Raw genomic sequence first — 12,730 nt, forward strand, 5'->3', positions numbered from 1 at the left:
GGTTAAGTCCCCTCAGTCACTGCTATTTTTCTCTAACAGAAGAAAGAAGAAAAAGAAGAAAACGAAGAAAAACATGATCAAAAGCATTTATACATGTGTTTTTATTCTCCACTCTTTTTCTCTACCAAACTATGGGTTTGCGTCTGTGGAAATATGTTACTGTGAAAAGAGAGACTACACACAGAGAGTGACCTATATTTTCTTTTTTTTTTTTTGCTTCGTTATCTCTTTGTCTAATGTTTTCATATTTCATTTCTTCCATATCGTGGTATCACGAAACATCACAACAGCTCCGCCTGCTGTTCACTTCAGGCTACCAACGAAGCAAAGGAAACGAAAAAAAAAAGCAGAAATCAGCATCTCTCCTATACGAGTCCATACAGAGTTTTTTTTAGTTATTTTTCTACACAAAGTGGAGTTAAAGAAGTTTACCGATGAATTCTAGGTTGATAAACATGTTCATGTGCTTCTTATATGCAAGTTTCCGTTTCTTTCTAGGGAGATGTACCAAGAAATACATACACACACACACACAAACAAATAAATAGAAGGTACAATTCCAAAGCAGTAACAGCAATGAGAAAAATGTGTTTAAAGAAAGTAATAATAAAAATAATCAAAGGCAAAGTGTACAAACATAATAAAAATGTCAGGAGTGTGAACGGTAATTAAATCTAAATGAGTTCTAAGTTATATATATATATATATATATATATCGACGATAAAGACATCATCAATGAAATAATACAAAAATAAAAAAAAAGATTCTTTATTACATCTAATGTTGACTCATTATCTTTCCACGAGGATTTGATGTTGGTGGGGCGCCAGGTGGCGGTGGTGGGGAATGCAAGAAAGAAGGCGAGCCTGAAGTGGAGTTAATGGGCTCAAGTTTTGGGCGAGAAAAGGCCGTAGAGTTCGGTTTTGCTCCAGAGATAGATTCATTAGCCGAATTGATCTCACTGACAAACTCATTAACTAACTTCTTTTTAGTAGAGTCAGATTCATCAACTGGTTTTGGTTCATCAGTTTCATTGTTAACTGTATTAACTGATATAGACTGTAGTGGTAACCGTGGAGTGTGGTGTTCAGTAGACCTATGCTTGGAACGTTTCTTTTTCTTAGCCTTCTTTACCTTAACTTCTCTATCCACTTCCTTTTTCTCTGGGTCAACGTCAACACTGCTACCGACGGTGCTGATATTTGTATTATTATTATTATTATTATTATTATTATTATTATTATCATTAGTAGTAGTAGTAGTAGTAGTAGTAGTAGTATTAGTATTGGCATTTTCCTTAGCAATGTCCTCTGCTTCTGTCGGTGTGTCTTTTGCCCTGATGCCTCGCGTGAAAACTGGTGCATAGGCCAGTGATGTATAAAGTGGACCCATTTCTGCGTGTGATATAAGAAAAGCAGTGGAGAAACTGTCTATTGGAACTTCACGATCAACTTCAATAAAGGATGGAAATTTTGCTTTTACCTGGTCATCACACTCAAGTGTTAATGCCTGCTTCCCTGCAGCCCATATAGGTTCCAATATAGTGGTTACTTCATATCGATTATCATCATGAATAAACTGAACAGCACGTAAAACAACATCTCGACGATGAATATCACGATTTTTAATAAGACTACTATATTCTTTACTACTTATACGTTGTTCATTCTTCACTCGCTGACCCGCATCTACCCACATAAAAGCATCATGCATAGCCTGTAAATCTTCATAGTGCCCAGGTGAAGTCTCACGTGGGACGCTTCCATCTGTGGAATGAGTACCAGAACCACAACCAGAACTCTGACCTCGTCCATTAGCATTTCGTATAGAATTAAAGAAATACATACAATCTTCTGGGGAATTTTCACGTTTCATAAGTAAACGAATATCATTAAAACCGCTATTACATAATACTGTAATGGTAAGGGTACATACAGCATATTGAACTGGAAGTTCCTTTGGACACCGTTTCACCAGGTAATAAGTTGTATTCTGCATGGAAAACCTCTGCCCGATAACTTGTCCTACTAGAGCCAATCCCCGTTCCATTTTCTCCTCAAAAGTGGTGGAGTTATCAATGATACGCAGCATGGGATGTCCAATGTAGGCCTGTCGTAGTTTCAGGTCCGACTCCACTGCCGCCTCCAGTCCCTCGTACCTTGCTGGATTGTCCAGATTGTAGTACGCCTCTGCCCCGACGGCGGCCGTGACGAGGTGCAGGACGGCGTCGTAGCGGTCCCGCAGCCCCTCGAGCGTCGCGCCGAGGCGGCGGAGGAGGCGGTCGAAGGTGGCGGGGGGGCAGAAGGCGCGGCCGTCCATCGTCCCGCGGTCCGAGACGACCACCGCCGGCTGCCCGGCCGCCATCGCCACGTGGTAGAACTGGTCCTCCAGCGCGAGCTGCACGCGGAGGAGGGCGAGTTGCTGCTCCTCCACCGCCTCCCCGCTCCACTCCATCCCGCCGCCCACCAGCAGCGACGCCGCCTCCGGCACGCAGTACACCTTGTAGCCGCTCCGGGCAGGCAGCTTCGTCTGCAGCTGCGTCAGGAACGTCGACTTCCCCGCACACGGGCCCCCGGTGAGGCAGATGCGGAAGACACGGTGATTGTGCTTCAGTTTCTTGTGGACGTGGCGAAGGGGGAGCGTGGCGTACTCCGAGAGGCCAGGGGCAGGCGAGGCAGAGCGACGACGCCCAACACCAATATCAATATTATGACCACCACCACCACCAGTGTAGGAACAACTCTTATTGCTGACCACTGCAGTGGTGTCATCATTATCATTATCGTTATGATCATGATTATCAGCTTTACCAGTCGGTCGAGGTAATGGAGAGTCGCTCTTGTCGTTTCGTGAAGACCCACTTACAGACGGTCGCTCAGATGAAATGCCATTATCATCATGCAATTCCACTTGTCTTCTTTCATCGTTATTATTATTATTATTATTATTATTATTATTATTATTATTATTATTATTATTATTATTATTAATGTCTTCATTGCTACTCTTCTTGGGAAGCGAGAAATCTCCCGTCGCGTGAAGCGGCCTTGCCTCAGAGGCGCCAATTGGTACGTGTGAAGCACCACAACCCATTAATTCCTTTTACTTTTATTGAAAAGATGTACACACACACACCCTCTACCTCTCGCTCTCTCTTTCTTGTCTAGTAACTCTATTTACTTTATTATATTTGTATACAGAGAGAAGAAAAATATGTTAAATTTAATCTCTCTGTTTTCTTCTCCAGTTATCTACTCTAAACTGTCTTGCTCTTTCTTTGTAGCTTTTGCCACTGAGCGATCTAAATGTACCAGTAGCCACCTTACTGTAAATGAAACAGTAATAATAGCGGTAGAACAAGCAGGCAAACAAAAAAAAAAGATGACGAAAAAAAAAACATGAATATATAATATCAAAAAAGAATCCATAATTACAAGGCCCCACTATCATGTCTTAATAAGAATAATACCGATACTTAAATCTATCAGATCTCTCTCATTCCCCACTCTTATTAAACAACTTCTCATCTTTCCTCTTTCCTTCTCTCTTTCTCTCTCTCTCCCAGCCCTTCTCTATTCATTCTTCTCTGAATCGCTCATGTAAACATTTCAAACACAGATAACAGTGACAAGAACACGCAAACATGAAGAGAAAAAGAAGTGGCACTCCATCCAGTAAACCAAGGAACAAAAAGGGAAGATGTAATATATATATATATATATATATATATATATAACGAATGCTCCTGCTGCGTCTACACACCAATGGGATGAATAACTCCGACATTGTCACTTCGAAGAAGAATTCTTCCCAGCTGCACAACCTCCCGTGTCTTCATATGCACCTCCGCCGCATCGCCCAACACAACATTCATGAATTCATCATATCCGAGAAGAGTTCCCTCGAGCTTCATTTGCGTGTCGTGCACGAGCCAAACACAAACACGTTGGCCTTCCTTCATGTAACGGTGAACAACACTGGTCGGTTTGACCATCTGCTTCGTTGTGGCGTTCATCTCTTGTATTCCCAACCTTGTATTTGTGGAGAAAAAAAAAACGTGTATACGGAAAAAGGAAATAAATAAGACGTTGGAAATAAAATAAAAATAGAAAATAAGAAAGAAAAGCACAGTGAAAGAAAACACATTATTTACCATGGAGACCTATTACTTCAGTTCAATAACCGCAGCTCCAGGCGTTCGAAGAAAAAAAAAGCGAATAACATAAAGAGATTGATAGGTTAGAGCGAGAATATTCACCTGTTTATATATATATATATATATATATATATATATTTCTCCCTCAGCATCTATTCCTCTATGTATGCGATCACTTGCATGTATGCGCAAAATAAGGTAAAAGTAATTCAATGTATATAGATGTATATACAATCAGAAAGAAATATCATACATACATATACACGTACATATTGCATATTCCGTTTTTTTTTATTCCTTTACTCTCTTCTTCTCAATTCAAACACTTTCTTTTTTTTCTCTTTTCATCCTCTTCCTTAATGGAAGTTTGCTACGTTAAATGAGAAACAAAATGAAAATAAAACCTCAGCAACAACAAAAATAATAGTAAAAATGACAGGGATAGAAGAAATATAAAGTGATGTAACTAAAGATGTAACACTTCTTAGTATTAGGTGTATCGTTAGTAAAGGTAACAAACATAAGAACAACAACAATAAATACCATTGCAGAGATTCATTTTCTTTTATGATAAACAATTTTATTATTTTTTTTTTTGCTATCTCCGTTTTTGTTTTTGTTTTTGTTTTGTTGTTTTTCTTTTTTCCTTTGCCTCCATTCACTCCTCGACCCCTCATATACCCATGTTGCTGTGGTTATTCTTCTTCTTCTATTCCTTCTCCCTTTCCAAACAGTTACTCCAAACACTTTTTTTCTTATCCCTCATACCTTCCTACAGAGAAACAAAGTTACGCAGATACTGTAACTCATCCACACGCCTCTTCAGCAGTACCTCTTACTCGTAAAATAGCATATAGACCTCCGATTGACATTTCAACACTTGGTCCACTTCTACTCTCTCCACTTCCTCGTCATCACAACGAAACCAGACTTTTGAATTACAAAGATCCCGCACATATGCTACATAATGTCCACCATGCAATGAACCTCGATGTGTTACAATACCTATAAGATCTCTTTCAAGTGAAGGATGATGTTCTCTTTTCTTTTCTGGACTATTCATTACATCTACATGATTTGAATTTATCGTATTACTTCCAGTACTACTCACATTATAGGCACCACTTCCATTCGTAGTAGCATATGTGTTATTTTCCATCGAATTACTTTCTGTAGTGCTTTGAGACTGTGACATCCTTGAACCATCGTACTCATCGATATTAATATACCCTTTTTTGTCTGATGCTTCCGAGAGCCAACGTTGTGCCTCATGGAAGTTATTCATTGTAGAATCGAGAGCGTGAACAATAACGTCATATCGCATATTTGGAAAACGTGCCTGAAGAGAGGACACCGCACGCCTCCGTTCATATTCGCAAAGAACATCTTTTGAGACAAAATGTGAGAGATCAAGCGAGATGGGAAACGAGACATTTCGTGTTATCTTTTTAAAGTCTCGACCATCAAACTGAAAGCGCAGTAAATGAAGAACAAGTGTACCACCCAATCGGCCAATACACGTCTGCACCACTGCATCTGAATAAACGCAATCGAGACTGCGTTTCTCATCTGATGGTGATTTTTTCTTTGATTTTTTCCCCTTTTTATCATTTTCTGCTCTAACAACGGCATTATGTCGCTCCTGCTCCTCTTTAGAAAGTCTCTTAAAACACTCCTCACATGCGTATTGGTCCTTTCCCTTTAATTCCATTGGGCGAAAAAGCTCATGTAAACCTAGTTCAATGGAATCATCAACAGGGACTGATAAGGCCATAAACATTTCTTCACGAGGAATTTGTTTCTGACACCCTTTACAGGTTACCTCCGTACGCATAACCCCTTCAAACGATATACGTGGTGCTTTCTTTTTTTGTTCTTCAGATTTACCCTTGTCAAACTCATCTGCCACACCATTTGCCAAACATAGAAAGAGTTCTTGACAATCTTGCTGTTCATCTCTTGAAAATATAGGAGAAATCTCACATAAACACCGTAACACCGCATTTGCGTAAGGATAAGCATCTCGTAGATGAGTATCTACTTCACTCCCTTCATTCATATAACGAATGATATTAAACAAACTATGACTAAGAGGACCAGGTAATTCCTTTTCATTAATAGAGAGTAGATAACGTGTAAAAAATTGACATTTAAGAACACATTGAAGAACGGCATTAAAATAACAAGTATTTAATGGATTTTTTATACCTGCAATACGTGCATATCCCAGAGACTTTGTATCTACTTTTATGTGTTGTCCTACAAAAGAAGAAACCCCTGCAAAAGAATTGGATGTTGTTTGCATTTCTCCATCCGTTACTTTGCTATGGCCAGATTGAGAATCTCCACCGGAACGTGTCGGCGAAGATCCATCATCTGATTCCTTCGAAAGCTGACTTTGTCCACTCTCATCTATAGAAAGGTCCAAACGAATGCCATTTTTGTAAAAATAACAGAATTTTGCAATAAGAATACCCAATTCTTTTACGTGATCAGAAACTTTATTAGATTCTGTAATACTAGATAATCGAAATTCAGTTGTTTTTCCGATACATGTACACCAAATATTAAAGACCCAATCCTTCCGAACATCATTTGATGATAAAAGAACAATATTCCGCCCCCCGCCCAAATCAAGAGGTTTTTTATCACGCAAATCTTCAATATTTTGCTCCCCAAAGGTCGGAAATACTGATTTTATCTTTCCCTCGGTAAAGTGTTTGCTCTGTACATAATCACCACTGGGAACACCAAAAAAAACAGAATGATTTTGCACACTGTTGCTAGTCCTATCAATAAAACTCTTTTTTTCATTTTCATAGTGGTTCTTTACGTGCTCCAGGCAAAAAAAAGAAGCACACGTGAGGCAGAGGAAAACATCCTCTGTATAACTTTCTCCTGTTAGTTCATGTCCCGTCTTTCCTTTTGCACCACTTCGAAAGAATGGCAAGACAATTTTTTTAGACCCCGTCATATGCATACGCCCAGCACAGAGAGAACAACGAAACAGAGATTCATCTCCCAGTTTAGCACCGTCTCCAAACCATGTTTTTGAAATTACGGAACGCACATCTGACAGTTGTACCCGTTCAATACAACTACAGGTCATTCCCTTTCTGTGACTCCCGCTCGTAATAGAATACTCGCGCTTGGAGGACACAGGAAAGGCCGTTGGAAACGTCTTTGCTAACTTAAGACGTTGTACTATTCTGCAAACCGCGTGACCGTCCCGTCTGGGCACGACCTCTTCTGTTGCGTGCTTAGAAAGACACAACAAAAGCGCCTACTGGGATACTAAGAGATCCTTTTCTTCGTTTTTCACAATACTCACACTTTAGACTTGAAAGTTGTTATTGTAATCACTTTATTCCTTTTTCTTCTTTGGTGAAAAGAAAAACCAATTACTAATAAAACAAGAATAAAACAGAAAAAAAACATATTTTTAATTAAACACAAATTTATAGTTTCACCTTAAATGATATGTAAGCTTACATTTTTCTTAAAATACACAGATGTACGGTAGGACCAGCAGAGATCACGATTGCTGTGCTTTCTACCTCCGGCGCAGAGGGAAATTCATTTAAAGAGGGGAGAAAGGCGCTTGCTCAGTGTTAAAGGGTTCTTTTCGATTACTGTAGCCGTCACACCCCTAATGGAGTCAGAATACACTCAGCTAGTATCGGTTAGTCATCACGCACAGGAATAAACAGACAAACACACACAGAAATGTGCACGCGTATGTCTATAGGGGAATAGGGGCAGGTCGTCTTGCACAGCCTTGATAATCCACAGATGTACGGTAGGACCAGCAGAGATCACGATTGCTGTGCTTTCTACATCCGGCGCAGAGGGAAATTCATTTAAAGAGGGGAGAAAGGCGCTTGCTCAGTGTTAAAGGGTTCTTTTCGATTACTGTAGCCGTCACACCCCTAATGGAGTCAGAATACACTCAGCTAGTATCGGTTAGTCATCACGCACAGGAATAAACAGACAAACACACACAGAAATGTACACGCAGAGAAAGACTCATGGATAGTTAATGAATTAATAACGTATAAATGGAAGAAATGTTTTTTTTTAATAAATGCATCCTCCATTTTAGGTTATAGTTGTGATGAGAATTGGTTGACGTTCTAATATGTTAACACATGGAGCAGATCGTATTTTGTTCTTAGTACTGTAATATGTGAAAATCGCAGGAAGCTGGTTCATAGTCACAATCTCCCACATGTACCCCCTACCAGACTAAAAGTTCCTAAGTAGGAAGAAGAGGACTAATAATAATAAATAAATAAATAAATAAATAAATAAATAATAATAATAATAATAATAATAATAATAATAATAATAATAATAATAATAATAATAATAATGAGAATAATTATTATAATAATTAAATCTCTTGTGAAAAGACTTAACAATAGCGTATTAGGTGAAGCAACAAAAAAAAAACAAATGCCGTACAAAATTTCAGTGGTAGTTTCTATGGTTTCAGTGCGAAATCCACACATAGTAAGAAAACAATAACAAGACCGAAGAAAAGAAATGATTATTCGACTCTCAGTAAAAGTTATCCATGCCTGAACGGTAGGAGACGCACAACGCAATTATTTCTAATCCCGTTGATATAGTACTGAATACGTAGAATATCTGCCAAATTCGAGTAACATGCATTGTGGCATTCCAAGCAACTATCAACAATACTGCTGCAGCAGCATGAAGGCAACCATTTATTGTGTTTGTGAATCCTGACCTGAGGGTTCGAGCGGTTACAACCCCCCAACAGTCAAAGAAAAGAAATAAAAAAGATGCTGCTAAGCATGCGTCTGTCGAACGTCTAAAGTATAGATAGTCTTCTTGAGTGTATTCTGGACCTAATGAAGCCTCCATTATCATTTCTTCACTCCCAAGTGAAACGCAGATGAGTGCTGTAAAGTGTGCTACCAGCATGAGAAGCCGGAAGGGTATGAGAAGCATAACATTTAAACGTCGTATAAACGTAGGGTGAAATCCAGGGAAAACTCGAAACGGTGATGTGGAGACTCTATACATAACAGAGTGTGTCTACTTTTATGAATGTATGTACGTATTTATATTTAGTTATATCTATTTCTCTCTCTCTCTCTCTCTCTCTCTCTCTATGTATATATATATATATATATATATATATATATATATATATATATATATATATATATATATATGGTATCTGCCTATGGTTCAGTTGATTGGATGTCGGCTATGTAGTATTTCTCAAATGCTGTGTACAGACTGGCACACACCAACACACAGTGTATATAGACTGAACATCAAATAAAAAAATAGTAGCAGTAGTAGTAGAAGAAGAAAACAAAAACAAAACGGAAGAAACCCATTTACTATAGCAGTAGCAACATCAATACTTGCAGACGTATTCATTATTTTGCTTGTGTTCCCTATCAGAATTAACATATCACCATACATTTTTCTCGTAAAAAAGAATAGAGGTATATATTATATATATACATATATTCCATGATAAAAGCACTTTAGTTCCCTTTTTTCTTTGTTCACTTTTCCTTTTTTACCGAAAATGTGCCCTAGTGCTGGTGTCTACCAGCGCCCCCTAGCTAAACCAGCATTATTACTACTGCTGCTACCATCATAGCGCAGGTGCATTTTCTCCTGATGTTGATGTTGTTGTTATTGTTGTTGTTGTTGCTCTCCATGCAGCATACCTTCCTCACGCAACACACGTAATGCCAGTGGTGCAACAGCTGCACACATGTTCATCACCACCTCCCGCTTGGATGGAGAGCAGTACTGCATCAATTCCTCCAGCGTCACCCACTTAGCCGCACAGAACTCCGGCCGCACCCCGGGCACGGCTGCGAAATTCAATGTGTGAATCAACTCCGTCTCGGCGCGGAAGAGGAGTGGGTACAGTTCCTGCCCCTTAATCCCGTACTTCCGCCAGCTCTTGGAGTTATAGCGAAACACCGCCCGTGGATCGTGGGCGAAGGCATTCCTATTCCCTCCATGACGCATTGTTGTCGTTGTTGTTGTTGTCGTTAGTGTTGGTGGTGGTGGTGGGACCTCGGCGATGAGGCGCAGTTGGGCGGGCGGGATGCCCAACTCCTCAAACACTTCTCGCTCCGCTGTTTGCATCGGCGACTCGTGCAGAGTGGCGCCGCCCTGGACGCACTGCAGCACCCGCCGGTCATCGCGGCGGCGTCCGGCGAGAAAATGGCCGTGTGGGTTCATAATAAACACACAGACACTCCGCCGGTAGCGGTGGCCGTCGGCGGCCCGAATGACGACATCGCCCTCCGGCGTGCACTCGAGTGGCGGGGGGATATTATTAGCGGTGGAGGGGCCGCTGCCACGATGATTCTGTGCATGCATACGTGTTTGATTGTTGGCTTGTTCTTGCTGCATAGTTGGTGTATACGGGGGTGGCTCGCAGTTACCCTTCCTTCCTTTCTGCCTCCACTAAAGTTTATGCACTACCAATGCTATTTACAAAGTGGGTAAACAAAAAGGAGGGAAGAAAGGAGAAATTAACTGAAATGAAACACATAGAGATAAAGGGAGAGAGAGAGAGAGAGAGGGAGGGAGGAGGTTTAATACGGAGTCTAGAGGGGGTATTATTATTAGTACTTATCGTGAAATCGGTCAATCAAAATAAAATGGATATACACAAAAAGAGAGCAGAGGAGAAAAGAAAAAGAAAAATAAAAATGCCATGCAATTGACTTTTCACAGTCTAAAAACCCAAAAGTTATATTCCGGTAGACGGCAAGAAAAAAATAAACAATGATAATAACAATATAAGAATTTATTTACAGGTAAACACATTTTTTGTTTTGCTTATTTAACTACATATAGAAAAAGACATCGCAACCACATGTATGATGATACATACGGTTTATTAATAAGAAACACGCAGTAAAGAGACAATAATCACTTAAACAAGGGTTTTGCGGGCAAAAAAAAAATCAAAAGACAAAAAAAAATACCAAACGTAGGAACAAGAACAAACACTAAATTTAGAATTCATTCCCTTATTTCTGAAGTTTCTCCTTCATCACCATCACTTTGCATCTTTTTCTCCACACGTTCACGTTCCTTCTTTGGTAATTGCATAAGCATATCCAACTTGCGACTCTCTATCAGAGCAGACACCATTACAGGGTAATATGCCTCAGAGTGTAATGATGGTAGAGTGCGAAGAAACATGCGATACTTCATATTTTTCCATTTACTACCGAGATACCAGGGGTTAATACCATAAAATGGACTTCTTCTGTAAGGCCGTTTTAGTAACTCTGCAGTGGTGATACCCTTCACCTGTAGATATATATGTACCACCATCAAACCGGAGAAAAATATACCAAGAAGAAATATGAATGCATAAAGAACAAGTGGAAGATAGTTGACAAGTTTAAGTGCTTCTTGAGGTGTAAGATACTGATGATTCAGAACATATGAAAAGTTAATAATAAGGTTAAAACAAATAACACAAATCATCATAATATGTACGGATACAAGTGATGAAAAGAATAGATAGTAATTGTTTTTGCCAACGCAGCACCCCAACCAAAAGCAATGATGATCGATTTCATCCACACAGCAATCACAGACAGAACAATGGTGAGTACGTGGAGCTCGGTAAATATGACATGTTGTACAAAAACGTAAATTCATCTCCATCATTCCTTCCTCTGTATCACACAAGACAGAAGGTGCCCTTAAATCTGCATTACATTCTTTAAATGTCATTTCCTTATCATCATATAGCCAAACAGTAGTCATTCCATTCGTTCCAGTTTTTTTTACTGCTTCGACTTCAACCTTCGCCCCATAATCTTCTTTTTCTGACATTTGCTGCTTCTTTTCCTTTAACTGCTTATACATCGGCACTGGTATCCGCACTCGCACAACTTGTTTTGTGAAGAGACCATCTTTTCGCCTCGGGCGAACAATACCGGGATTCGTCAGAGCACACCAATACATCAATCCCACCGTAATAGCTCCCAGCACCCAAACAACAAGATGAAATTCCCAATATACGTACTCTTTATCAGAAGCTGTAAATAACGCGGCAGCCCCAAGAACACCAATGGTGTCAAGGAGTAAGATTGGCCAGCGTGGACCTAACATTATGGATGATTCCTCCGGTTCATCTAAAGTAGTACCATATTTCTTATTTCGCCATTTAAACAGAAGATAAATACGGCGTGAACAGAGCCATGTTGGTCCGTACAGTTCAGCCGCTTCTGGTGATAGACGTTCGCCAATGTGACACCGCAGTTGATCCAACTTTTTGCACGACTCCCAGTAATCCTCCGCAGTGGATACAACACTAGAGGACTCTGTAGTCTCTCCACCACTTTTACGGGAATCGGTTAGTGCTTCAGACATATTGGCAACGTCTTCTCCCAGAAGGGGATTGGAAGTATGCGGCAAGGGAAGAGTCACTCCCCCTGTTGATTCTGTACGTTCGATATCATTAGTCATTATAAATAAATTTATATAAAAATTTATATACTTATTTTTGTTCCTCCTATTGACTTTCTTTTTGCTATTGTTAT

At 39.8% G+C, this 12,730-nt stretch overlaps 6 protein-coding genes across 6 annotated transcripts; all 6 read right to left on the reverse strand.

The window, feature by feature from the left end:
- Window positions 1-778: 778 nt before the first annotated feature.
- On the reverse strand, window positions 779-3,094 carry LSM04_003732 (NadR/Ttd14; the record flags this gene model as incomplete). Its single annotated transcript, XM_067329674.1, has 1 exon — window positions 779-3,094. One exon carries the CDS (start codon window positions 3,092-3,094, stop codon window positions 779-781), a length of 2,316 nt encoding a protein of 771 aa, XP_067187327.1.
- Window positions 3,095-3,755: 661 nt separating this feature from the next.
- LSM04_008351 (LSM domain) lies at window positions 3,756-4,016 on the reverse strand (the record flags this gene model as incomplete). The annotated part of the gene is made up of 1 exon (XM_067329675.1): window positions 3,756-4,016. The coding sequence occupies one exon, from the start codon at window positions 4,014-4,016 to the stop codon at window positions 3,756-3,758; it is 261 nt and encodes an 86-aa protein (XP_067187545.1).
- Window positions 4,017-4,992: 976 nt separating this feature from the next.
- On the reverse strand, window positions 4,993-7,266 carry LSM04_008404 (Peptidase C19; the record flags this gene model as incomplete). The annotated part of the gene is made up of 1 exon (XM_067329676.1): window positions 4,993-7,266. One exon carries the CDS (start codon window positions 7,264-7,266, stop codon window positions 4,993-4,995), a length of 2,274 nt encoding a protein of 757 aa, XP_067187548.1.
- A 1,451-nt stretch (window positions 7,267-8,717) lies between these two features.
- Window positions 8,718-9,209, reverse strand: LSM04_000530 (Transmembrane protein 107; the record flags this gene model as incomplete). The annotated part of the gene is made up of 1 exon (XM_067329677.1): window positions 8,718-9,209. The coding sequence occupies one exon, from the start codon at window positions 9,207-9,209 to the stop codon at window positions 8,718-8,720; it is 492 nt and encodes a 163-aa protein (XP_067187169.1).
- A 540-nt stretch (window positions 9,210-9,749) lies between these two features.
- On the reverse strand, window positions 9,750-10,574 carry LSM04_008097 (NUDIX hydrolase domain; the record flags this gene model as incomplete). Its single annotated transcript, XM_067329678.1, has 2 exons — window positions 9,750-9,792; window positions 9,889-10,574. The coding sequence occupies 2 exons, from the start codon at window positions 10,572-10,574 to the stop codon at window positions 9,750-9,752; spliced, it is 729 nt and encodes a 242-aa protein (XP_067187536.1).
- A 618-nt stretch (window positions 10,575-11,192) lies between these two features.
- Window positions 11,193-12,656, reverse strand: LSM04_006649 (Palmitoyltransferase; the record flags this gene model as incomplete). Its single annotated transcript, XM_067329679.1, has 1 exon — window positions 11,193-12,656. One exon carries the CDS (start codon window positions 12,654-12,656, stop codon window positions 11,193-11,195), a length of 1,464 nt encoding a protein of 487 aa, XP_067187463.1.
- Window positions 12,657-12,730: the final 74 nt, after the last annotated feature.

Source organism: Trypanosoma melophagium, assembly GCF_022059095.1.
Source record: "Trypanosoma melophagium isolate St. Kilda chromosome Unknown ctg5segment0, whole genome shotgun sequence".
NCBI classification, from domain to species: Eukaryota; Euglenozoa; class Kinetoplastea; order Trypanosomatida; family Trypanosomatidae; genus Trypanosoma; species Trypanosoma melophagium.